The sequence below is a fragment of the Narcine bancroftii genome, chromosome 3 (assembly GCF_036971445.1).
Source record: "Narcine bancroftii isolate sNarBan1 chromosome 3, sNarBan1.hap1, whole genome shotgun sequence".
Lineage (NCBI taxonomy): Eukaryota > Metazoa > Chordata > Chondrichthyes > Torpediniformes > Narcinidae > Narcine > Narcine bancroftii.
The window spans coordinates 124,510,094-124,537,869 of NC_091471.1; the positions used below are offsets into that span (position 1 = coordinate 124,510,094).

General features: G+C 39.5%; 2 protein-coding genes across 4 annotated transcripts in view; one reads left to right on the forward strand and one right to left on the reverse strand.

Moving 5' to 3' along the window:
- Positions 1 to 817: 817 nt before the first annotated feature.
- On the forward strand, positions 818 to 24,995 carry LOC138757531 (leucine-rich repeat-containing protein 4B-like). The gene is made up of 7 exons (XM_069925032.1): positions 818 to 1,306; positions 1,907 to 2,093; positions 4,681 to 4,784; positions 16,567 to 16,720; positions 18,371 to 18,588; positions 23,621 to 23,792; positions 23,897 to 24,995. The coding sequence occupies exons 1-7, from the start codon at positions 1,112 to 1,114 to the stop codon at positions 24,076 to 24,078; spliced, it is 1,212 nt and encodes a 403-aa protein (XP_069781133.1). The 5' UTR covers positions 818 to 1,111; the 3' UTR covers positions 24,079 to 24,995.
- zcchc4 (zinc finger, CCHC domain containing 4) overlaps positions 21,333 to 27,776 on the reverse strand; it is a 107,832-nt gene continuing 101,388 nt past the window's right edge. For all 3 annotated transcript variants that reach the window (XM_069925029.1, XM_069925031.1, XM_069925030.1), the window contains 2 exons: positions 23,066 to 27,358; positions 21,333 to 21,542 (listed from right to left, as the gene is read on the reverse strand). In XM_069925029.1, coding sequence (XP_069781130.1) covers positions 27,226 to 27,358 — 133 coding nt within the window. In that variant the 3' untranslated portion in view covers positions 21,333 to 21,542; positions 23,066 to 27,225. The remainder of the gene's footprint in view (positions 21,543 to 23,065; positions 27,359 to 27,776) is intronic.

Genomic DNA, 27,776 nt, shown 5'->3' on the forward strand with positions numbered 1-27,776 from the left:
GGTCCAAGTTAATATCAGGGCACAGTGAATGTTAGTGGCAAAATTGATAAAATTAGCATTCTGCACAGGGGCTGGAATCAGCCCCAATGCAGTTGAAATTTAACAGAGGAAGAGGTTTTTTTTAAAATCCTGTTACCATTGTCAATCTTTCCAGTGTGGAATAACTTTAGTCCATGCTGAGAGCCACAGGCTGGGGGGTTCACATCATAACAAATCAAATGTAGCACAGATTTTTGACTCCAGCTCCACAGCATTTATTGGATGATAGTTAGTTTATACATTTGAAACACTTCCTGAAATTATACTGAATTTTTTAAAGAGATACAGCACAGTAACAGGCCCTTTCGGCCCACAAGCTCATGCCACCCAAATACACTAACCTACATTTTTGGAGGGTGGGAAGATACTAGAGCATCGGAGGAAGCCCAGCGGTCACAACTATTGGCAGCACCGGATTCAAACCTAGGTCACTGGCACTGTAACTACTGTGCTAACCATATATAACCTTAAATAGATATAATGTATTGCTTGAGGCCCCTCATGATTGTCTGTCCTCATAATACAGAATGAACTCCATCACAAGTAGCTATCAAAATGAAGGCTGAACCAAATGCAAAAGTGAAGACTGGCCCTGACCCAAAAATATTACAAAGATCATAAATCAGAGTTATATTTAATGGCAGCCAAGTTATACAGCTGTTCTCAGAACCTTTTGAAATGAAAGAAGATGAATATTGTTGGTATTACTGCCTAAACGCACCCCACATTTCTTGGACTTCGAGAAGGTCAGCAGCTGAGCTTTAAACAGTACAGCTTTGTTCTAAATGAGCTGATTTTAGTGAAAGATTTATTAATCAAGTTATGCAGTTAAAAGTGTGTTCTTGGTAGAGACCGTATACAAATATGTAGGTCAGGATTAAGATGCCTGTTTCATTTAACAGCTCTAAAAATTTCACCATGATACAAAATACAGCCAAGTAAAAGGATAAAGATGAATCAAAGCTGATAAAGTTCAGGTTATCATTTAAAAAAAAGAATTGGGTAAATCTTGCTGGTACAAAACTGCCCTGCAGTTCTAACTAATATCCTGAAAAGGTAGGAAGACAGGAAAATGGACTCTGCTCTTGTTTTGTACATGGTCGCTGGTTTCTCAAATGTTGCATTAGTGGATGTCCTAGTAGCACATTCAATTCAATGTCTACCAGAAATGAATGAATCCATCACAAAAAATATGTCTGTCCTGAACCTCAGTGGTCTTAGGCGAAGAAGCTACCAAGATTGCCTGAGGAGCTACAAACAATTACAGGTAAGAAGATATTTTGTCATCTTAAATTGAAGAACAGGCTACATTTTGTTTAAATAATTCTTGATCATTTTTTTGCATTATAGCATTCTGCTTTTGTTCTCAGTTATGAAAACTACGTAACTCTTGAACTTAAGTTTATTACAACCAATTGAAACAGGAATAAGGGTTTTGTTTTAAAGTTCAACAGTTGTTAAATTATTGTTTAGAATTTAATCACAATAAACATTAATGTCAGAATAATGTATTTGAAAAATAGTCAATCTTCCAGGAACAGGATGAGTTTTGTTTAATTGTGGATTCTGACTATTAAAAAGTTTAACTTAAAATAGCTTTTGCTATCAAAAAAAATGAGAATATCAAAAATATGAGAAAATTACAATAGAATCTACATAAATTCCTATATGTCAAAGCTTCAATGCATGTACTGAGTATAATTTTCTAATGTGGCAATAACTATTTTTACATCAATCATGTTCAAATGAGATTATTTTGGTTGTTAATTTAATGGTTTCAGACAAAGGGTCTGTTTCCAAGCTGTGCAGCTTTCGGAGTCTATGGCTATGACTTGACATTAAATACACTTGGTTCTGTTGGTTCAAGGTCTTACTTTTGAACACCTCCAACTTAGAGACCTTGGATGATACAACATTTTCAAATGTCTCCAGTCTTAAACAGCTCTATCTACAGGACAACAGGTTAATAGAATTTCCATCGAAACCAATGGGTCCTCTCACTCAGCTCCAAGTTCTAATTATCAACAACAATTACATCAAAGAAATTAAGTCAGGTATGTCCCCTGCCTTTCTACATCCAAAAGAGTTTATATCACAGTGATGGGGTGTGGGTGATAGGGAATATTGTACTGACGGTAAATAAAATTACATCTATAATTAATTAAAATAAAAGTGGAGACATGATATATTGCATTGTGAAGCATTAATCTCAAATTAATTTCTAGCTGTGTTACTGAGCTATAAACATACATTTACAAAATTTGCTTCAAAAGCAATTCAGCATCTTCTATGGACTCAACACTACATTAAATAAGTATTTTATTGTTGTGATGTAAATTAGTTTAAAAGGGTTATTTATACAACTATATATACAGGTACACGATCCTTTATCCTTAGGGGACAGTGTTTTCCGAATTTCTGATCTTTCCGGATTTCAGAAAGTCCACCCAAATTGTGCTGCAGTATCCACCCCCACCCCCTTCCAGTCGCCTCCCCCGACCGCCGGTCCCTCGGCCGCCTCCCCCCGACCGCCGGTCCCTCGGCCGCCTCCCCCGACCGCCGGTCCCTCGGCCGCCTCCCCCGACCGCCGGTCCCTCGGCCGCCTCCCCCGACCGCCGGTCCCTCGGCCGCCTCCCCCGACCGCCGGTCCCTCGGCCGCCTCCCCCGACCGCCGGTCCCTCGGCCGCCTCCCCCGACCGCCGGTCCCTCGGCCGCCTCCCCCGACCGCCGGTCCCTCGGCCGCCTCCCCCGACCGCCGGTCCCTCGGCCGCCTCCCCCGACCGCCGGTCCCTCGGCCGCCTCCCCCGACCGCCGGTCCCTCGGCCGCCTCCCCCGACCGCCGGTCCCTCGGCCGCCTCCCCCGACCGCCGGTCCCTCGGCCGGCCAGCAGTCTCCTCCTTCCCTCAACTGCTGGTCCCCACTTGCCGGATTTTGGAGCTTTCCGGATTTTAGATGTCCAGATAAAGGATCCTGTACCTGAACTTTGATTTTAGGTCTAATATATTTCCAGTTGGATCCTGACAAATTTTAAGACAGCAATTTATGGTTCTCAGTTCTGGGAGAGGTATAAATTGTATTGAAACATTTCCTGTGAAATGTTCTCTGTTTAGTCAAGTCCCAGCACACCTTGACCTTTAGCCTCCACAAATGCTGGAACAGATTTGTGCTGGAAAGGCCAACTGGTTTGTAATTTCCTAAGTGCACTCAGAAACTAGAAATGTAAAACTGCAGTGTGAGGCAACAAAGAAATCAGATGGGTTTTTGATAGGATGTGTCACAAAGATCAGTTGGTCCAAATGATGATTAATTTAAATTTATGGGGTTTTACATAACTTGTAGTAAATTGATACATTCTTTAACAGATATCATTATTAATTATTCCTCATTATGAGGAGTTTTTCATAATTATTTACATTTTATTATACTGTATTAAAAGGGGGAATTTCTGGCACCATATATGCCAGCGTATAGGATGATCCAAAACGTAGAAATTACACCTTAAAATTGGGTTGTCCCATACTCAAGATTTAAAATCCAAACCTTGGCGGCGAAGTCATCACACCATTGCTATCTTCCTGCCAGCTCCAATGCTATCTCGCCCATGCCCTGTTAGTCACTTGCAAAGTTTCAGTGCCCCTCCACAGGGTCCATCTGCCCAGTCCAACTGCTATCAGCTCTGTACATGCTTTAAATGGCTTGTTACAGGAGTTAACTGTGGTTTATTTTAAAATATCCAAATAAAATTGAAACCTTTACATGATAATTTATTATTGAAATATTGTGATTTACTTTTAACAGTATCCACTGGTCAGCAGTAAGTGCCAGATTTGGTGGTTGTCTAATACGAAGGGTTTTGCTCAAAACCATCATTTTAAGTGGAAAATCCAGGGTAGTTCTATATGCGAGTCTTCCTGTCTGCTAGCATATACTGTATTTTATACTGTCGTTTACTTTGTGCTCATGTGTACAGCAGATCATTGATGGGAATTGGAAAATGTCCTCCACTCATGGGAATGGAGTGACAGAATGGGATTAAAGCAGATAGCACCAGTTAAAGTACAGGTACTGCAATGATTCGCTTGATGAAATCAGTGCCGTTCAATGGTTTACAGTGGACGTTTACATCCATGCCATTGAGACCACCTGATCTTTATGAGCAGTTGTCTTCCTGGCTAGTGAAGTTATTCTGTCATACCTGCAATAACCTAACCAGTGATAACTTGTTTAACCCATGAGGATGCAAATGATTTCATAACTTGTGTGAAAATAAATTAAAATCCATGTTTCTGCATCTTGTAACACCAGAGATGCTGCCAACATTCCTGTTCACTGAGCAAAGCCTTCATCAGGGATCATCAAGCCTGAATCAGTTTGTACAGAAATTCCATGCGACCCACCAATATCTCTGCCCAAACCTTTGTTTCTATAGCCGAAGAATCAAATGTATAAAATAAAACTTTGGAAAATACACCGCACAAATAAATATCAGATCATCCTTTCAAGTTCACCTGCATGTGTAAGTGATTTCCATTGGGGTGAAGAATCCAGTCCATTAGGTTGATGTGAACACAAGAATCCAATGCAATAAAAATGCTGTGCACTGATGTGAAATTTTCCCAATTAATCTTTGCTTCTGAATAGATGCCTTTCAGGACTTGAAGGAACTCAGACAACTTCACTTGGGGCCTCAAGTGCAGTTTCAAAACTTTGAATTTCAAGCCCTTCTCCCTCTGAACAAAATTGAGGTAAGAATAAAGCTTCATGGGGGAAAAAATAAATTGGTTACAGATGTCTGAAGTAACTGGGTCTCCTTCTTGCTCCTTTATCTGCAGCAAGTCATTTTTGTAGTCCCATCATCATTAGGAGTTCAAGGTTTATTGTCTTACTCACAAAATTTTTCTTTTGTTTGCCATGTAAAGGCACACAAAGAGGTTTCAATAGTCCAGCGCTCCTATCAAGATGGGAAATAGAAGCAGAAGAAAATACCTGTAAAGACATCGAATGTCTGTGAATCTCGTCACAACCTATAATCCCATAGTCTCCTGTGCTCCAATAACCTCTGTAGTTCCACAGCCTCCCATCTATTCCAGTGGTGAACCTGATCTCCAGGCATCCAAGCCACCCTACTTGGTTCCAGCTCCAACCCCCCCCCCCACCCCCAAAGCTATTTACAAGCGTCAGCTCAAGAGGCCATTCAGACGCACTACTCACTGTTGGCACCTTTGCGGGTCCTGGTCCTGACCTAGTTTCCAGAAGCTTGCAGCCTGTTGCGAGACCTTCAGCCACACCCAGCCCTGTGCTGGTCCACTTCTCCCCTGGAGCCCACAACCCTCATGGTCTGGGCTGCCAAGCATGTGTGCTACCATCTTGGGTATGAATTTCTATGGGTCTTCCATATAAAACAAAGACCCTGCTGGATCTGTTCTATAGCCAGCTTACAGGGCTGTTGAGGGAGATGATCAGCAATAGGACCCTATAGAGCAACACTATGACTCCACTCCTCTCAGGTCCACATTAGCAGTAGCACTGCCACCATCTCAATTTGAGTTCAAGATCAATCAGAAGAGAATGGGTTTGTTAAGAATAACCCTTCTATGTTGCTTAATTATTGTGATCTGTACCTGCAGCATAATGTTTAATAAAGCAATTTCACATTACAGTGATACTGGACTTAGATAAGAGTCTGAAGCCAGTGCATTTCTAATTAGCCCATGTCTTGGGTAAACGTATACCTCTCATTTTGTTTGTTTTAGATGGGTCACAGTGTTTGAGCTACCGAAAGAAAATAGACACACACACACCGAGAGTAGTTCAGTTTATACAAATGTTTATTACAAATTCAAAAGCTGATTTCAAACTACAATATGCAAGCTCTTCCCAACTATACTAATCAATGCCTGGACTGGTCCCAACTGCCGAGGCGAGGCAACGATTGCACACTTGTAATAGGTTGTCAGGGTGCCGGTAGCAGCTTCTCCACCTCCCCCGACCGGGACGTTGGCTGGACTCTAGAAGTTCTTCTTCTTGCTGAGAGATGTTGCCACCTCTCGGAGAGTCTCAAACTTCAGCAGTGGGACCATGGCTTATATTACCCAAAAACTGCTTACCCAAGCACCTATTCCCAGCACAGCAAGAAAGATAAGCGAGCAAGCTAGCATGCTAGGCTTCGATCGAATAACATGATTTTCAGCTTATCACTTTGAATACAATGGTTTATTTTGCATCAAGGCGAGGCCTCTGACAGTCTGTGACCAAATCAAGCAGGAAGATTAAATGTTCTTGGTACACAGATGTCCTTTCGTCAGATAACAGCATCTCTGGCCCCTCGGTGGAATTTAGCTTATGTCTGCTGATTCTAAAAAACAAGCAGGTTCTCAGCCTTGCGAAGCAAAGGCTGCAAAAGTTAAAAAAACAACTCAGTTAGAATCTTCCATTACAGCCCAAACATACCACATCTTTAGCAGATAAATGAAACACCACACAATGCTACCCTACAATCTGATAGCGGTTGCATCCTTTGACCAAACTGGATTTAATTCAACACTGGCAAAGGATTAGGCACAACTATTGGGTGACAAGGGGATGTGATACTTTGATTTGCTCACTTCTTAAAATTAACCTCACCCCCAATTCACCTTCCCCAGCTGCATCTCTACCACAGCCATGTAATCATGGTCGAGGTCAAAAGCTTCAAATTGCACAGCATTTTACTGGCAGAATGTGTGAGCGTCAAACTCTTCATTTTAACAGGTTATGATCATAGAATCATAGAGCTATAGAAACACGCCCTTGGGCCACCACCTCCAGGCCAAAAATCATGCCCATCAATACTAATCCCACTTGAATTTACTAATTCAATATCCCCACTTTATGCTTTACTCATTCACGTACATGTCCCGATGCCCCTTAAATATTGTTCCTGTACCTGCCTCCACCCCTGCTGACAGCTCATCCCAAATACCAATGCTCTTTGTATGAAAAATGCACCTCTCATTCCCTTTAAATCATCTTCCTCTAACCTTAAACCTCTTGCTTTAGATACTCCAAGCATGGGAAACAATGGCCATCTACCCGATCTATGCCTCCCATTTTCTGTGCCTCTCAGTCTCTTTCATTCCAGGAAACTGGGTCCAGGTTGTCAATGTGCAAATGAAAGTAGCAGGTCATCAGCCCAATTGATGTCTTCACAGAGTGAACCTCCCGCACAAAATCAGAGCAACTGACAATGTAGGTTAGTCACACATTATTAATATGTCAGAAATCACATTTTGCCATCCTTTCCAGCAAAGACACTGATTTATATTAGCAGTTCTGGAGAACTCTCAGGGATATTCTAACAAGTACATCCATCCATGGCCCATCTCTTCACAAGCGAAGATGAACACAGTGCCTTGTTGCTTTTCAGCTTTAGGCACCGTGTGCCGGGGCAAGGACTTGGAGGCGAGTGCTTGACCAGGACATATGCCTCCCTCTGGGTCCCACGCCTCTGAGCACGACAGCCAGAGTGATGCGGGATTGCCCCGCAGTGGTCTGTTTCAAGATCATGCTCACTATCCTCATAGATCCTTCGCCCACCAAGTTTGCTGCTGCAGACTGCTAGGGAAAGTGTTTCCTTTGCTCTGTCACAACTGCCAGCCCCTGCTGCCAGACTGTGCTATTTGCCCAGAGCTGGGGCCCTTTCCAGGTACTCATGGCTGGGCGAGCCGAGCCCGGGGATTTGAAGTCAGTGTTGCCTTCTCCTAGCCTTTGCCTGAAGAGGCTTTGCCCACAAGTCAATGCTGCAAAAATGCTACTTTTTTTCTTTTTATCTTCTTCTTTCTTTGGCTTGGCTTCGCAGACGAAGATTTATGGAGGGGTAATGTCCACGTCTGCTGCAGGCTCGTTGGTGACTGACAAGTCCGATGCGGGACAGGCAGGCACGGTTGCAAGGGAAAATTGGTTGGTTGGGTGTTGGGTTTTTCCTCCTTTGTCTTTTGTCAGTGAGGTGGGCTCTGCGGTCTTCTTCAAAGGAGGTTGCTGCCCGCCGAACTGTGAGGCGCCAAGATGCACGGTTGGAGGCGATATCAGCCCACTGGCGGTGGTCAATGTGGCAGGCACCAAGAGATTTCTTTAAGCAGTCCTTGTACCTCTTCTTTGGTGCACCTCTGTCTCTGTGGCCAGTGGAGAGCTCACCATATAACATGATCTTGGGAAAGCGATGGTCCTCCATTCTGGAGACGTGACCCACCCAGCGCAGTTGGGTCTTCAGTAGCGTGGATTCGATGCTTGCGGACTCTGCCAGCTCGAGTACTTTGATGTTGATGATGAAGTCACTCCAATGAATGTTGAGGATGGAGTGGAGACAGTGCTGATGGAAGCGTTCTAGGAGCCGTAGGTGATGCTGGTAGAGGATCCAAGATTCAGAGCCAAACAAGAGTGTGGGTATGACAACGGCTCTGTGCATGCTGATCTTTGTGTGTTTCTTCAGTTGATTGTTTTTCCTGACTCTTTTGTGTAGTCTTCCAAAGGCACTATTTGCCTTGGTGAGTCTGTTGTCAATCTCGTTGTCGATCCTTGCATCAGATTAAATGGTGCAGCTGAGGTAGGTAAACTGTTTGACTGTTTTGAGTTCTGTGTGCCCGATGGAGATGTGGGGGCCTGATAGTCATGGTGGGGAGCTGGCTGATGGAGGACCTCAGTTTTCTTCAGGCTGACTTCCAGGCCAAACATTTTGGCAGTTTCCGCAAAACAGGTCGTCATGCGCTGGAGAGCTGGCTCTGAATGGGCAACACAAGCGGCATCGTCTGCAAAGAGTAGTTTTTTTTTTAATTTAATTTTTTATTTTTCACACCATAAATCGCATTAACCATGATACACACTTTTTCCTTTTCTCACATATACAGTGCCATTTTCTCCCCCCCCCTCCCTCCTCCCATCCCACCCTCCCTACCTCCCCCCCCTCCCATCCATTTAAGGTATAAAATCTAGGATACATTAAACCAGTCAGACAATGTTGTCATTCAATAAAAATACACCAGAAATTCCACTGAGTCCATTCTTTTCATTTCCTTTTCCGTCCGTTAACTTAGGTAGTGATTGTCCCCAGTAGGTTTTCGCTATTGTGTTTCATGTAAGGCTCCCATATTTGTTCGAATATTTCAATATTATTTCTCAAACTATATGTTATTTTTTTCTAATGGAATACATTTATTCATTTCTATATACCATTGTTATATTTTCAAATTATCTTCCAATTTCCAGGTTGACATAATACATTTTTTTGCTACGGCTAGAGCTATCTTAACAAATCTTTTTTGTGCATCCTCCAAATCAATTCCAAATTCTTTGTTTTTTATGTTACTTAGGAGGAAGATCTCTGGATTCTTTGGTATATTGTTTTCTGTTATTTTATTTAATATCTGATTTAGATCTTCCCAAAATTTTTCTACTTTCTCACATGTCCAGATTGCATGAATTGTTGTTCCCATTTCTTTTTTACATCGAAAACATCTATCAGATACTGTTGGGTCCCATTTATTTAACTTTTGAGGTGTAATGTATAGCCTGTGTATCCAGTTATATTGTATCATACGTAACCTCGTATTTATTGTATTTCTCATCGTTCCAGAGCATAACTTCTCCCATGTTTCCTTTTTTATCTTTATATTTAAATCTTGTTCCCATTTTTGTTTAGTTTTACCATTTGTTTCCTCATTCTCCTTTTCTTGCAGTTTAATATACATATTTGTTATAAATCTTTTGATTATCATTGTATCTCTAATCACATATTCAAAGTTACTTTCCTCTGGCAAACTCAAACTGCTTCCCAATTTATCCTTCAAGTAGGATCTCAACTGGTAATATGCCAGCGCTGTATCTTGAGTTATATTGTATTTATCTTTCATTTGTTCAAAGGATAAGAATCTATTTCCTGAAAAACAATTTTCTATTCTTTTAATCCCTTTTTTCTCCCATTCTCTAAAGGAAAGGTTATCTATTGTAAAAGGGAGTAACTTGTTTTGCGTCAATATTAGTTTTGGCAATTGATAATTTGTTTTATTTCTTTCTACATGAATCTTCTTCCAAATATTGAGTAGATGATGTAATACTGGAGAACTTCTATGTTGTACCCATTTATATAATATGTGTTCAGGTATCTTTTCCCCTATTTTATCTAATTCTAACCTAGTCCAATCTGGCTTTTCCCTTGTTTGATAAAAATCTGATAGGTATCTTAATTGTGTAGCTCTGTAATAATTTTTAAAATTTGGCAGTTGTAAGCCTCCTTGTTTATACCATTCTGTTAATTTATCTAGTGCTATCCTCGGTTTCCCCCCTTTCCATAAAAATTTCCTTATTATTTTCTTTAACTCCTTGAAGAATTTCTCTGTCAGTTGTATTGGCAATGCCTGAAATAGGTATAATATCCTTGGAAAAATGTTCATTTTAATACAGTTTATCCTTCCTATTAGTGTTAGTGGTAAATCTTTCCAATGCTCTAAATCGTCCTGTAATTTTTTCATTAGTGGATAATAATTGAGTTTATATAGTTGGCCGAGATTTTTGTTTATTTGTATACCTAGGTATCTTATTGCTTGCATTTGCCATCTAAATGGTGATTCCTTCTTAAATTTTGAGAAATCTGCATTATTCATAGGCATTGCTTCACTTTTATTTACGTTGATCTTGTAACCTAACACTTCTCCATATTCCTTCAATTTCTTATATAATTCTTTTATTGATAGTTCGGGTTCTGTTAAGTATACTACAACATCATCCGCAAATAAACTGATTTTATATTCCTTGTCTTTCATTTTTATCCCTTTTATATTATTTTCTGTTCTTATCAATTCTGCTAGTGGTTCTATAGCTAACGCAAACAATAAAGGTGATAATGGGCATCCCAGCCGTGTTGACCTGCTTAAGTTAAATTGCTTTGATACATGTCCATTTACTGTCACTTTCGCTAATGGTCCCTTATATAATGCTTTAATCCAATTAATATACTTCTCCGGTAAACTGAATTTTTGTAATACTTTGAACAAATAATTCCATTCTACTCTGTCGAAGGCCTTCTCTGCGTCTAAAGCAACTGCTACTGCCGGTGCTTTATTTCGTTCTACTGCAAGAATTAAGTTAATAAATTTACAAATATTGTCTGTTGTGCGTCTTTTTTTGATAAATCCAGTTTGGTCTTGATTTACCATTTTCGGTACATACTCTGCTAATATGTTTGCTAATAGTTTAGCTATTATCTTATAATCTGTGCTAAGTAAAGATATTGATCTATATGACGCTGGTGTGAGTGGATCTTTCCCTTGCTTTAGTATTACTGTAATTATTGCTGTTTTACATGAATCTGGTAAGCTTTGTGTTTTATCATTCTGGTTGATTACTTCCAGGAGGGACGGAATTAATAAGTCTTTAAATGTTTTATAAAATTCTATTGGGAATCCATCCTCTCCTGGTGTCTTATTATTTGGTAATTTTTTTATTATCTCTTGTATTTCTACTATTCCAAATGGCTCTGTTAATTTATTTTGTTCCTCTATTTGTAGTTTTGGTAGTTCAATTTTAGTTAGAAATTCATCTATTTTCCCTTCTTTCCCTTCGTTTTCAGTTCGGTATAATTGTTCATAGAACTCTCTAAAGTTTTCCTTAATTTCTTTTGGATTATATGTAATTTGTTTGTCTTTTTTCCTTGATGCCAATACCATTTTCTTAGCTTGTTCTGTCTTAAGCTGCCATGCTAGGATTTTGTGCGTTTTTTCACCTAGTTCATAATATTTCTGTTTTGTCTTCATTATATTCTTCTCCACCTTATATGTTTGTAGTGTTTCATATTTTATTTTTTTATCCGCCAATTCTCTTCTTTTAGTTGTATCTTCCTTCATTGCTAATTTTTTTTCTATGTTTACTATTTCCCTTTCCAACTGCTCTGTTTCCTGATTATAGTCCTTCTTCATCTTGGTTACATAACTTATTATTTGCCCTCTAATGAATGCTTTCATTGCATCCCATAGTATAAACTTATCTTTCACTGATTTTGTATTTATTTCAAAATACATTTTAATTTGTTTTTCAATAAATTCTCTAAAATCCTGCCTTTTAAGTAACATGGGGTTTAATCTCCATCTATACATTCTTGGAGGGATGTCCTCTAACTTTACTGTCAATATTAAGGGTGAATGGTCTGATAGTATTCTAGCTTTATATTCTGTTTTTTTTTACTCTATCTTGCATACGAGCTGATAACAAAAATAGGTCTATTCTTGAGTATGTTTTATGTCTAGCCAAGTAATATGAATACTCCTTTACCTTTGGGTGTTGTTTCTTCCATATATCCAAATGTTGCATTTCTTCCATTGATTTAATTATAAATTTGGTTACTTTGTTCTTTCTGTTAATTTTTTCCCCAGTTTTGTCCATATTTGAATCCAAATTCAGGTTGAAATCCCCTCCTATTAATATGTTCCCTTGCGTATCTGCTATCTTCAAAAAGATATCTTGCATAAACTTTTGATCTTCTTCATTAGGTGAATATACATTGAGTAGATTCCAAAACTCCGAATATATCTGACATTTTATCATTACATATCTCCCTGCTGGATCTATTATTTCCTCTTCTATTTTAAATGGCACATTTTTACTAATTAATATAGCTACTCCTCTTGCTTTTGAATTATACGATGCTGCTGTTACGTGTCCTACCCAATCTCTCTTTAATTTCTTGTGCTCCAATTCAGTTAAATGTGTTTCTTGCACAAATGCTATATCAATTTTTTTCTTTTTTCAGTAAATTTAGCAGTTTCTTCCTTTTAATTTGGTTATGTATTCCATAAATATTTAAAGTCATATAGTTCAACGTAGCCATATTATACTTTGTTTATTTTCCCTTTCCGTTTATCCATCATTACCTTTCCTTCTTATCCATTTCTGTTTTCTTGTTTTGAACCCTTTATAAGACAACATTCCAAAAACATCAAACATTTTCCTTATTCTCCTATTTAAAACTTCTTTAGCCCCAATCCCCCCTTCCCCTCCTGAGTTGTCCTTTATCCCTTGTCGGACAACCACATCTCCTCTCTCCATTTGGATTTGCGAATTCACTCGCAAGCGTCAGCTGATTTTGCAGTGACCGTAACTCCTCCCCACTCAGCCCCCCCCAGAAAAGATTTCACTTTTCATATGTAACAAAGGTCACTCTTTTAATTCCCTCCTTATTCCCTCTATTCCATTTCCTTCCCTTATTAATTCTTGTCTATACTATCTATATTTTCCTCTAAATACGGATACATTCATGTATGCACATTATACATATACACACATATACCTCTTTACCCACATACATATAAATCGTGGTCATTTTTACTCTTATTACATGTCTTCATCTCTCTGTTTGTTTTGTAGTTGTTCTGCAAATTTCCTTGCTTCCTCTGGATCCGAGAATAGTTTTTTTCCATAAGATCGTTTTCGATGTATTGAATTCCTTCCTCTTCTTCAGGAGCTCAAAACTTATGTCTTTTTAGTTTGCAGTCTTTTGTACTCTCGTTACACGTCTTCATCTCTCAGTCTATTTTGTAATTGTTCTGCAAATTTTTGTGCTTCCTCTGGATCCGAGAATAGTCTGTTTTGTTGTCCTGGAATAAATATTTTCAATACCGCTGGATGCTTTAGTATAAATTTATACCCTTCCATAAAATCGCCTTTGCTGTATTGAACTCCTTTCTCTTCTTCAGGAGTTCAAAACTTATATCTGGATAAATGAAGATTTTTTGCCCTTTATACTCCAGTGGTTTGTTGCCCTCTCTTACTTTTTCCATTGTTTTCTCCAGTACCTTTTCTCTTGTAGTATATCTTAGGAATTTTACTAAAATAGATCTTGGCTTTTGTTGTGGTTGTGGTTTAAAGGCCAATGCTCTATGTGCCCTTTCTATTTCCATTTCTTGCTGTAGTTCTGGACATCCTAGGATCCTAGGGATCCACTCTTTTATAAACTCTCTCATATTCTTGCCTTCTTCATCTTCCTTAAGGCCCACTATCTTTATGTTATTTCTTATGTTATAATTTTCCATTATATCTATTTTCTGAGCTAACAGTTCTTGTGTCTCTTTAACTTTTTTATTAGATTCCTCTAATTTCTTTTTTAAGTCCTCTACCTCCATTTCTACTGCTGCTTCTCGTTCTTCCACCTTGTCCATTTTTTTTCCCATTTCTGATAATGTCATATCTATTTTATTCATTTTCTCTTCTTTATTGTTTATTCTTCTTCTTAAATCATTAAATTCTTGCGCTTGCCATTCTTTAAATGACTCCATGTATTCTTTAATAAGAGAAAGTATATCCTTTGTCTTGCCTTTCCCTTCTTCTTCTATATCACTGTACTCTTCCTCTTCCTCTTCTTCTTCCTCTGGGTTGGCCATCTGTTGTTTCTTTGTTGTCCTTCTCTTCTTTCTTGTTTTTGTTGTCTTCTATATTCTCCTCTTGCTGCAGGTGTTCTGCAGCTGTCATTGCCGGCTGTGGAGATCGACTCCCCAGCTGGTCACCCCTCCCGTCGGAGTGTTTTTTTGCATGCGCGGTTGCGCACTTTTACTTTTGTAGTCCACTTTCTACCGACCTGAGGGAGTGGGTTTCTCTCTCCACCGCGGGCCTCTTCGAACAGGTAAGGCCTTCTCCTTCTTCTTCCGTTGTCTTCTCTTCCTCTCTTCTTACCGTTGGTTTTGATTTTTATTTTTTTGTCGCCATCTTCTTTCCACCTTTATACTCACTTTACTTTAATTTTTATTTTTGTGCCTTTGTGTTTTCCTTTGTTTTTTCCGAATTTTCTGGAGAGGGCTGGAGTTCACCATCCGGCCACTACTCCATCACGTGACTCGTCTGCAAAGAGTAGTTCACGGACAAGTTGCTCTTGTGTCTTGGTGTGAGCTTTCATGCCCCTCAGATTGAAGAGACTTCCATCCATGCGGTACCGGATATAAACAGCGTCTTCATTGTTGAGGTCTTTCATGGCTTGTTTCAGCATCATGCTGAAGAAGATAGTAAAGAGGGTTGGTGCGAGGACGCAGCCTTGCTTCACGCCGTTGTCATTGGAGAAGGGTTCGGAGAGCTCATTGCTGTATCTGACCCGACCTTGTTGGTTTTCGTGCAGTTGGATAATCATGTTGAGGAACTTGGGAGGGCATCCGAGGCGCTCTAGTATTTGCCAAAGCCCTTTCCTGCTCACGATGTCGAAGGCTTTGGTGAGATAAACAAAGGTGATGTAGAGTCCTTTGTTTTGTTCTCTGCACTTTTCTTGGAGCTGTCTGAGGGCAAAGACCATGTCAGTAGTTCCTCTGTTTGCGCGAATGCCACACTGTGATTCTGGGAGGACATTTTTGGCATTACCGAAATACTAATGTTACCGATAATCCAACAAATTGGAAACACCATCGTAAAAACTATTTCCTCCAAACATTCTACACAGACTGTGATAAAAGTCCAGTTTGCACCAGTTCCACTTTTCAAGGTCTCTGAAACTTTACATTCACTGAGTATGGTGATTACCTCATAAATCTGGTGGGCTGACATTCTGTTTGCCATCTGTCACATACAGTTATCAGCCAGACAGACACACAATAACAAAAGAAAGTGAGGCACAGAGAGATGGCAACCATTTTGAGCCAAGAAGCCTCTATAGGCTTTTTTATAGTGGGGAAAAAAATGAATATAAAGGCAGATATTCTCCATCTCCACGTCACTTCACCTACCTTTATAAAAACACCGACGGCAGATTCTGGATGTGGGCTCTGATCTGTCCGGGGTGGAGTCTGAAGTGAGTCGCTCCAGCTCACTTAGAGGCTGCTTAGAGGCAGGTTGATAATGTCGCAAGGACCCCATCAGCCCGTGACCCAGGAGCTACAACCAGGGCTCCCACGGTGATGGTGCTGGGATTAGGGGTCCCTCCTGCCACCCTGGAAATGTCTTCTTCCCGTTCTTCCTCTGCCCCTCACTCCTTCACCAAGGTCACTGAGACCAAGGAGCCAGAGAGAGCGGGAATGGACGTGCAAGGTGAGGGAGTCCCAGAGGGGTCAAGGAGAGTCAGAACCTGCCATGCTGCCGGGGTCAGAGGGCAAAAGAACCTAGGTGCTGAGCTCCACAGCCCAAGAAGAAGGACAGAATGCTGAGGAATGCGGGATCAATGGCCATCCTCGTTACTCATAATGCACGCAGCTGGAACCACTCTGCTTTTCCCAGAGCGGTTCCAGCCGCATGTGGCATTATGGGTAACAAGGATGGCCATTGCTTGACACTTATGTTTAACCTTACGGTAACAGGCAGCACTACTGCAGTATTCTCTCAGCTCTGGAGGACGGCTCCCAACACCGCTCTCCATAATAGCAACACTGGAGCAGCCTTATTGGTCTTCTCCATAAAAGGTAAATCTGCCTTTTTTTTCCCTCCTTGAGCCAGTTTCAATGTGGTGTCGCTCCATAAAAAGGGCTATTGTGAATATCTATATTGATAAAGTACTCTAAAAGCCTTTGGTTGATGTTAAATTCTTTCCTTTAGGTGCTGGTTCTCAGGGGCCTCAACCTCACATTCGTGCCTGTCATTAATCAAATGAAGCTACTTCAGGATCTGGACTTATCAGATAACAAGATTGATCGAGTATTATCACAGTACTTTTATAATCTCACCCAACTCCAAACACTACAATTGGCAGGTAACACAGGAAACTAATGTTTTTTTTGTTTACTCTTTATAAAAATGTTCAAAGTATTTTAATGTTTCTAACTTACTAAATCATAGATACCATAGATTATCATTTCTTCCAAAAGCATAGTTATTATTCTGGTGAAAAATCAGTTTTTTTGATTAACAACATTTTTAAAAAAAGATTAGAAATACATTAAAAGACTAAGATGGATCAGATTTTTATTGGAATTAAGATCTGAAATCTGGAATTACTTTGGTGCAGCCGAGGTTCTTGTCAACAGTCAGATACACAACTCTTTTCCATTTCCTGTACCTCTGCTCTCCCCCTTTTCATTCACTGCACTGCCTTTCTCAGACTTGAACACCTGATAATCATGTGTAACTAACTACAAAATCACACCATACAGAGTCGAAGAGTTTTGTAGCATAGAAAGACCCTTTGGCCAAACTTGCCAAGTTGTCTACTTAGCTAATCTCATTTGTCTGCATTTTGCCAGTCTAAACCCTTCCAATTCATATCTTCTCTTCCATTTACTTCCTTATATCCCAGGGGTGCTGTCCTCTTTGGAATACAGTATTCATACCTAAAGCTATTCTTGCCCTTTCATTTTCCAATAGAGCTGCAACTGGAACCACATTCACCTTTTGCTACTTCACTGCCCAGTTATACAGTAATTACACACAGAAGTAGTTAACTGTTACCACTGAGAATTAAACTAACCCAGCCAGATAACCACCAATTCCCTTTTCACTCACTCCTTCATTAATTTGTCTTCTGCTCCCTGTTTAGTCTGGCCAAACACTGGCCAGATAAACTAAAACTGTATCCTGGAAAATGACAGGTCAGGTGTTCAGTGGAATGAGAGATTTTACTGAAATGTACAAACTTCTCTCAGGTTTCAACTGGCTGGATGCAGAAAGAATATTGCTTCCTGTTGTGGGTGGAGAGGTTCAAAATCAGAGTTCCAAACTCAGGTTATGGGGTGAAACATTTAGGATTGAATTGAAGATAAATGTTCTCACTCACATGGTAATGAAATTATGAAATTCTCTACCACTCAAGACTTGTTGACTATTTTAAAGGAGGAGATCGATACATTTCTGGACACAAACCATGCGAAACAGGAGATTTGTAGGGAGAACAGGATAATACATTGGGACAGAGCATCAGTTTTCATTATATTGAAAGCTGGAGTAGTCTTTAAAGAGCCAAATGACCTTCTCTTGCTCATATTTTTCTGTTTCCAACTTTCTTCAGAAGATATTTACATGGTAATGTTATTAGCAAAATGTAGGGATCCTAATGTAACCTTTCTATATGAGAATACAGAAAAAGTGTCATTTGTATGATTTTATCACTATAATGACGTGGACATTACCCCTCCATTAATCTTCATCCGCGAAGCCAAGCCAAAGAAAGAATGTACAAATCAAAATATGCAAGCTGTTTAATTACATTACACCATTTAATCTTTGATAATTTTCTAGTAAATAAGATATTACATTTGTAGGCACTAATATTTGCAGTAAAACCAAGCATAATATTTACCTGATTCAACATCACTATCTCATTTTAATCCCTTATAAACCTTCCATAGATACAGAATTCTTAATATCTTGAGCTTATTCGCTTCAAAACTGTGAATTGTTTTTGCAGGGTCAAGGATTACATTTATCAGCAAATCAGCCTTTAGCTCTCAAAAGAACCTGAGGCTGTTGGACTTGTCTGGGAATGATCTCATCACTCTTTCCAAAGAAGTACTCAGTCCCATTATTCAGTCAGCAGGTGGTGCTGTGGTCATTATATTAGCCCAGAATCCATTTCACTGTGATGCCAGCATGTGCCCAATGAAGAGGTGGTTGGAAACTGTAAAGGTACAAGCTTGCTTCTTGTTATTGTAAATAATATTTAAGCTTGAAGCCATCTTTTTTTCCAATGAATAAGATGCTGAAGGTTTTCCATCAAGTATGCATATTAAAAAATTGTAGCAAGTCATTCCCCTTCATTAACAATTTCACTCTTTCTCCAATCTAAGTTAAGCATATCCTGCATCCATTAATTAAAGATAAGGGAGTTGGGGGCAAGGCATTCATTTGTCTCCACATTTCTTGCCTGACCTGCTGTATTTCTCCAGCAGTTTGCTTTTGCTCCAAATTACAACATCAGCAGTTCCTTGCACTTCTATGGCTACATTAATTTTCTGTCCTTACAAAACAAAGGCTCTTTAACTGTTCAAATTATTTAGCAGCTATGGTATGACACCTGTGGTTTCCTTATTTAACTGAAGTTTAGAAAGGATAACGGTTTATTTTATGGGGAAAAGCTGAGGTTACACCTTTACTGAAATGAAAGAGGGGTTCACCACTCAGACATGATCAGAACACAGATTCTGACAAAGGGAAAGGGGGCAGGGTCATGTTAACCTCCTACTCCACTGATTTAGAGCACATCTTGATTAAATGCAGAACTTTCTATCCAATAGTTTCCTCATTAGTGAATCTCACCGCAGCTTATATCTATCTCAATGTCGATAATGAACAGGCACTTGCAGAGTTGAATGATGTAGTCAGTGAGCAAGAGAGGGACCAGCCTGACACACTACAAATCACAGTTGGTAACCTTAACCAGGTCAATCTGAAGAAAACCCTGCCCAATTACCACCAGCATGTAACCTGCTGTGCAGAGGTCCCAGACCACTTGATCACTGCTACACCACGATAAGGAAGGCCTACCATTCTTTCCCAAGATCACATTTTGACCAATCGGATCACCTGGCGGTACTCCTTCTGCCTTCATATAGACAGAGCCTAAAAAGAGAGACTTCAGAGATCAGGTCAGCCAGGTGATGGCTGAAGAATGATTACAGAATGCCTTGAGTCAGCAGATTGGGTGGTGTCCAAGAACTCAGCTGAGGATCTGAAAGATTACACCAGGGCCATTACAGACTTTATCAAAATAGCCCTGGATCAACAAATGCGGAACCTGCTGAGAGCCAGATCACAGGCATTTCAGTCTGGAGATTCAGAGCAATACACAAGGAGCAGGTACGACTTACGAAAAGCCATCTCCTGGGCGAAGTGGAGATTTCAGTTGAGAATGAAAACAATGAAGGATACCATCCAATTTCTGTGGCAGAGCCTAAATGACATAACCTACCACAAAACCAAATCCAGTGCAGTAGGAGAGAGCAAAGCTTCACTCCAGATGAACCCAATGCCTTCTATCTCCGATTTGACCACCAGAACAAGGACAAACCACGGTGAACCCCCAAGTACCCTAATGATCCTCTGTCAGTACCCAAAGATGATGTGCAGGCTGCCTACAGGAGAGTGAATCCAAGAAAAGTATCCAATCCAGATGGAGTACCCAGCCAAGTACTGAAAACCTGTGCTGATTCACTTGCCAAGGTACTTATGATATCTTCAACATCTCACTCCAGCAAGGCACAGTACTCACCTGTTTCAAACAGACCTCAATCATACCAATCCCCAAAAAGAGTGTGGTAACCTGCCTAAATGACAACCAACCAGTGGCATCCACATCCACAATGATTAAATGTTTTGACAGACTCGTGTTGAAACACCTCAGCTCTTGTCTGAGCAGCGATATGGATTAATTCCAATTTGCCTACTGCCTTAACAGGTCTATGGCAGATGCCTTCTCACTGGTTCTACACAAAATCCTGGAATGCCTAGAAAACAAAGACACATACACAAGGATGCTTTTATTGACTACAGTTTGGCATTCAACATTATCATCCCCTCAAAACTGATCAGCAAACTCCAAGACCTGAGTCTCAATACCCCACTGTGTAAGTGGAACCTGGATAACTTCACCTCCAGACCTCAATCTGTGCAGATTGGTGAGAACATCTCTTCCACAATCTCCCATCAGTACCAGAAGTACCACCATCTACAAATTTGCTGACAATTCTACAGTAGTGGGTTATGTAAAAGGGGGCAATGAATCTGCATACAGGAGGAAGATTGAAAACTTTGCAGAATGGTGTACTAACAACAACCTCACACTCAATGTCACCAAAACCAAGGAGCAGATTGGGGACTTTAGATCAGGAAAGCCAGAGGTGTATAATTCAGTGATTACTAGGGGATCAGAGGAGGAAAAGGTGAGCAAATTTAAATTCCTGTGAGTCATTATCACATAGGATCTTTCCTAGACCCAAAACGCTAATCTTATCATTAAGAAAGCATGTGAGCGCCTCTACTTGCTCAGGAGTTTGTAGAGGTTTGGTATGACATCAGAAACCATAGCAGACTTCGACCCATGTGCAGTGGAAAGTGTGCTGACCGGCCACATCATGGGCTGATATCGGGGCATCAATACTTTTGAGTGAAAACCCCTGCAAAACATAGAGGACACAGCCCAGTACATCACAGGCAAAACTCTCGCCATCATGGAGAAAATCAACATGGAATACTGCCATTGGATTGCAGCAGTAATCATCAAGGATCCTCAACACCAGGACATGCTCTGTTCTCACTTCTGCCATGAGGAAGGAGGTGTAGGTCCTACAAGACTCATACCACCAGGTTCAGAAGCAGTTGCTACCCTCCACCATCAGACACCTAAACGAAACAAACTCAGACTCATTTAAGAATTCTTACTTTGTACATTATTTATTACTGAATATTTATGCCTTCTGTATTGTACAGTTTGTTTACATTGCTTTCTTTGTGTTCATTTCTCTTTTGTATATGCATCTTTCTTGAATGCAGTCTTTTTTTGCACTACTGATAAATAGAAATTCTGCCTGGCGCACAGGAAAAGGAATCTCCTGAGATGTCATGTATATACTCTGACAATAAATCTGAAATTTGAAATTAGTTATCCATATTTAGTAAAAGGAGATACTGCATTGATTCCTGATCCTATTTATTTTATTCTTAAGAAAAAAAAAATAACCCCACTGACGAGATCTAGAATCCTTTGCTTTAGCCTCCACAGCCCTCAAACCTCACTAGCTCAGCATTATTTTCCCATTAGCTTCCACTCTCTCAGGCCCAGGCACTGGATCTCAGATTGTCCAGGGTGGGTTGGGGTGAATGGATTAGGGAAGGGAGGGGGGCAGGGGATTGTAGGGAATTAGTTTTAAAATATCATGTGTATTGCTCTAAGTCACACATGTCAAACTCTGGCCCGATTTGGCCCGCAAGATCATTTCAAAAATGTATTAGAGGTGGCCCGCTGGCCGCCGCGCCAGTATAGCACATGCACAGTAATACAACAAATCCCAGAATGCATTGGCGTCAGCCTGCTAATCGCCCCCACCTCCTCTGTTTGCGCTGCAGGGTCTCACCGTGGACTCTGGTTTTGGGGCCTGGCCGGTGTCAGGGGAAGCCAAGGCCGCTTCCCAGTGCCCGGAACCGGAGGCCTAGGGCCTGACCTCGCCAGGACCGTTGCCCACTCCCCCTCCCTGCCACAGGCCGACCCGCGACTCACGGTGATGGGGCCGCTGATCCGCCGAGATGCCACCCTGCAGCGAGAGCCGATGCCCCCGCAAACCCCGCCCTCCCGCACACAGGCCTGAGTAAGGATTATGAACTTTAATCTCAGGATAAAACGATCTTCCAATAGTTTCATGTCACAGTGATAAATATATTCCTGGTTAAAAATGGTCCTGCACCTGGATACAAGCTCATTAGGCATAAAACTTGAAAAGTGTGTAAATCAAAGGATATCTGTACCAGTGGAAAAAGGGCATGGCAAATAACCCTGCTAGAGTTCATGCCCACAATCAGTCACACATTTGATTGTTTCAGGAATCATGTTATTCTCCCATATTCTCAATAGCCCTCAGATTTTACTATTCAACAGCACACTAGCAACATTTGACAAATCCTCTATAAAGAAATATTATTTATTGAATATTTTATTTCTCATTTGTTAATGCTTCTGGAAAGACTATTATTAAACATTTATTTTAATAAGAAAAAGTTTAACATTACATATGTTGAAAGAAGAGAAAACATGCAGATGTTGTTGAAAATTTTCAATAAATATTTAGTTCGGCCCTCGACTTAGTCCAAGTTTTTAATTTTGGCCCTCCGTGAATTTGAGTTTGACACCCCTGCTCTAAGTTTTATTCATTAATTCTATATTTCAACATATGCAATCATGATTCAATAAATAAAAATTTCAAAAAAAAAACTGAAGTGACAACATGTTACAGGATCAGATCATTTCACAGAGTGCAAGGATAGCCAATGTGGTGGTGGGGGGGTGGATACTGGCTATGATCAGAATGTAATTATTAAATTTTCTCTTATACACACCTTTTTAAAGCAAATAGTCAATGCTATTTCAATATTGTGAGGTTAGTATATTTCACACCTTAAGGTTCCTGAAACTGGATCCCTTGGGACCGATTGCTAGATCCATTGGAAAAGTCAAACACTCTTGCTCGGTGTTCCAGTGTAACAATGTATTTCAGTTTAATCACTTAACTTTCAAGGCTGTTTGAGGAGAGGAAGAGCACAGAATGCAATGCTGAAAAACAGTGAACAAAGAGAGTTGAAGCATACAGAAACACTGAATTTTAATTGGATAATGATCTAATTCCCATAGCGAGCCAATTTAAAAAAAAACTTATTATGAACTTTCAATGTCTATTTCCCAGATTTTAATTTTTAAATTTAGATATACAGCACGGTAACAGGTCATTTTGGCCCAAGAGTCCATACTGCCGAATTAACCTATACCCCTGGTATGTTTCAAATAGTGGGAGTAAACCAGAGCCCCAGGGGAAAACCCACACAGACTCAGGGAGAACATACAAACTCCTTACAGACAGGGCGGGATTCAAACCCTGGCCCGTGATCGCTGGCACTGAAAAAGGGTGGTGTTAACTGCCCAATTGGGTCTAACCTTTGATTTTTTTTTTGACAGATGCACATACAGATGGATGTGATGTGTTACAGCCCGGAGAACCTCAGAGGATACTGCATGACCCAACTGCCTCTCACACATTTTAAATGTGTAAGAGAGCCTAATTTTGCATTTCTACCAAAAGCTTCTCACACAAAAAAAACTACTCCAATGCACTCATTTCTTGGGAAAGGTAACATTCGCATATTATTCTTTTTTCTAGTCATTTAAGTTGTGGATTATTACTCTAGTGTCATAATGTCAGTATTTACTCCAACCTTTTTCCTATTTTACCAGGGATTACTGTCATTATTATGATTGCTGCAGCTTCGTCTTTCCTTCTCCTCACCTCCGTAATATACTTAGCATCAGCAAAGTTAATTCAACGGTCATTTCTCCTGAAAATCTGTGCTCACAACAGAGTAGAAGCTTCTCAACAAAGGAAAGAAGAGGGTGCCTCAAACACATTTCATCTGTAAGCATGATGCAAACTGCATTTTCAAAGCCTGCATTTACAATTGAATATCTACAGCTGCAACACTAATTTACCATTGCAAAAATCAGACGCGATATCCCAATGATCAGTGAGTTGTGGCTCTCATTCATACACCCTTCTTTTAATGACCTGCTTTTCCCAGTGCATAGAATGAAGGAACATTGATCCCCCACGTCTGCTGATTGCCCAGTAGAAAATTGACTTCCCATCGACTTCTCCTGGTCTAGAAATTCAATAAACAATTTAAATTGAAGTTTTCAATTTAATGCACACATTTTATATTTGTTTTCAATGATTTTTAAAATCTTAAAAAATACAGCTTTTGTCAGTTTGAAACAAGAACAGAAAACCTGAAAATACTTGTGTGGAGAGAGAAACAGTATTATAGATTTACGTCGTGCTCTTTTCTATTTCCAAAGCTGTTGCCTGACCGGCTCAGCATTTTCTTTTTTTATTTTAGATTACAAACATTTTTTTTTGCTTGTTAGCATTTGAATTAACAAAATTATTCTTCCAAGGCTCAGTCCTTTGACAGCCTTTAGCATCCTTAGGATAGAATACCAAATATATTCTTTTTGGCTGGGAAATTTAATTTAATCACAAGTATTCCAACCCATTAAACAAAGGAGGAATGAAGGATGGTGGAGTGAAAATGATCAACTTGCAAAATGGTGAACATTGTACCAAATATGGGCAGCAGTTAGCATAAGGTTAGCACCGTGCTGTTGTAGGGCCAGACCTCCATGTCTGCGTGGGTTTCCTCCCACTGTTCAAAATGTACCATGAGTTGTAGGTCAATTGGGTGACACAGGCTCATGGGCCGAAAGGGCCTGTTACCGTAATCAACAGTTGTATGTCTAAAAATAAATAAACATCCAATTCTGTAATAATTTCAATAGGTCGCTTATCTTATTTCTGCACATGTGATCTTACTGTATTAATAGAGATCCCAAATTTTGCTACACAACAATCACAGCAATTAAAGGAGTTTATGCAGTGATTCAAAACATTTACCAAACACTACAAAATGAACGTTTACATTTATGTGGGATTTTATTATAGCTTCAGGACATCTCAAACAACAAGTGATACATATTTGGGAGGTCTATCTGAGAAGTAAATATTGGACAGGATTTGAGAGCTCCTTGGTCTTCTAATTGACCCAGTGAATATCTGGAGTCCAGTTAAATATGGTATTTTATCCAGAAGGTTGTACAGTAAAAACCCCTGGTATCTGGCACCTATAGGAATTGATATATGCTGGTTAAGTGTATTTTCTGGTTGTTTGAGACTTACAAGGCCTAACTAATGCACCTGCATTAAGAATAAACATTGTAAAAGACAAAAATACTAGACCGTACTTGTACTGAACAATCTTCACTTGCATGAATATATAAATCTTAAAGCATTTTACTTTATTTTCAGTCACATTCTTTGAAAACATTTAACCGTCACTTCATCCACAGATTTCTCCCCCTCCACAGCCAAACACTAACATTGTAATAATGAATCTGCCCCCCCACCCATTACTGATAAAGCCTCTGACCGTGGCGGGGATAAGGAGTCCAACAGGGAGTGGCATCAACCAGCTCTTCATCCTGAGCAATACCATTGCTGTTTCACACAACTTTATTTAAATAGCTACTACTAGCAAAGCACAAACAAGGCACTCTGGTGGCTGAATATTTGCTCCCATCTTCACCTAAGCTTTGTGTCTTACTTCAGAGAACATTCACCTTTACTGTTTTAAATATACACATTTTACCCATTATTTTATTTTAATTTTTAAAATTTATTTTCCTCAATTTTTTTTGTCATTTGCTTGAGACTGCTGGTTCCTTGAATTCTGGATACCAGGGATTTTACTGTTCTTCCCAGTGAGCTCAGATAATTTCAACTTTAAATGCAAAATACCTTTCCTGATGACCTGTCTGATGAAAACCTAAATGAAGAACCATTTTGTTTTTTGTTTAATTTTTTCCTTTCCTTTATATCTATAAAGGATTTAAAACTCAGAAGAAAACAAAAGAACAAAGCATTGTGTTCAGATGCACAAGATTTATTGTCTGTTAGGAAAAAAACCATCTTCTATTTGCAATTTAAAATATCTATTATGCTGAGTGAGATATTTACATTTCATTTATTTTAAAAAGGAAGACCTTTGATGTAATTCATTTGATCTTTTTCAACCAAGTTATTTTGTTCAAACCTGAAACAATTTTGCTCTGGGTCAAATATTCAATAGCATCAATAATTAAATAGAAAACAAAACATGAGAACAAGTTTATGCTTCTCCTCCAAAACCAAAGTTGCATCAAACTCAAATTGATTGAGCAGATAATACAATAAAAATTAACGAATATTCAGCCTCTGGGGAATATGTAATACGCTGCAATGTTATTTAATTTGCATTCCATTCAAATTAAATTTGCCAATATATACACGTGTAATAGTCAATACCGTGTAAAAGTTGACCCTCCTATTTTTGGTCCAAAAATCTGGTATGTTCCATATATATCACATGTAAAAGTCCACCCCCCCCCCCCCACAAATATTTGGTCCCAGCTGTCTGTTCCTCTGAGCTCACAATGCCCCAACTGCGGACTTCTGCCCATCTGAGCTCCCAATGCCTTGAACGACCAATTACTTACAGCAGTCAAAAATAGAATGCAAGTAATAGTCAACCCCCTAAATTTTACCTTAATAATTTGTCCATAAAATTTAACTATTACACATAAAACAATAAATTTGGAGAAAAAAAATGGACATTTCAGAAAAATTATTATTAAAGTGAAAATATATATTCAGATTTTTCACATTTACTCAAATTTTTACACTCATAGATGAACATAATAAATGAAGATGGATTTAGATCTTTGCTAGAATTTTTAAGATTTATTAAATTATTTTGATGAACGTTTTTTCAAACATGCTTTCAGACCAATTATTCTGGATGTCATTAATAACCCGTTCAGTAGCACGGAATACAAGTGATGGAGGGGTTGTACAAGATGTACCTCACCAACTTTCCCAGTAACTTAGATTTATTCTTCCTGTGAAGGTTGAAACTGGACAATGCACATCCAGGAAAGCCTCATGATTTAGCAGAGCTCACAGCCAGTTACCAACTTCACTGTTTATTCTTTTTCTTCAACTTTCTCTTTGATTTTCCTCTTCTCGAGCCCCTTCCTTGCTTAGATTTGTTTCCGGCACCCTCTTTATTCTTTTCCAAATATTTTTGCTTACGTGACTTTGACTTTTTACTGAATACAAGAGGAAATAAATCATAAGTTACCAAGATCCTGCCTAAACTGAGGATGAAATTCAAAACAAATGCAGAAAAGATAAACAAGATCAACATCTGCCATAAATTATTGCAGGTCGGGCTTGGTGGTCATTCATAAATTAGGGGTTAATCAGACATAACTGATACGGATTTGTAAAGGGCAATGTCACTTGGCCAAATTTACTGAATTTCTCAAGTAAAGGGAATAGAAAAAGAGAGATATGGATTATCAGGATATACTTAATAAAATGGGATGAGACCCCAGAAATCTGTGTGAATGAAAGCAAATTGTATTATACAAAGTGCAGAAACCAAAAGATAGTTTAGGATTAGGGAAACAAAAGTAGGTGTAAAAGCGGTTTTCAGACAGCTGGTGTGATGTAAATGGAGATTAT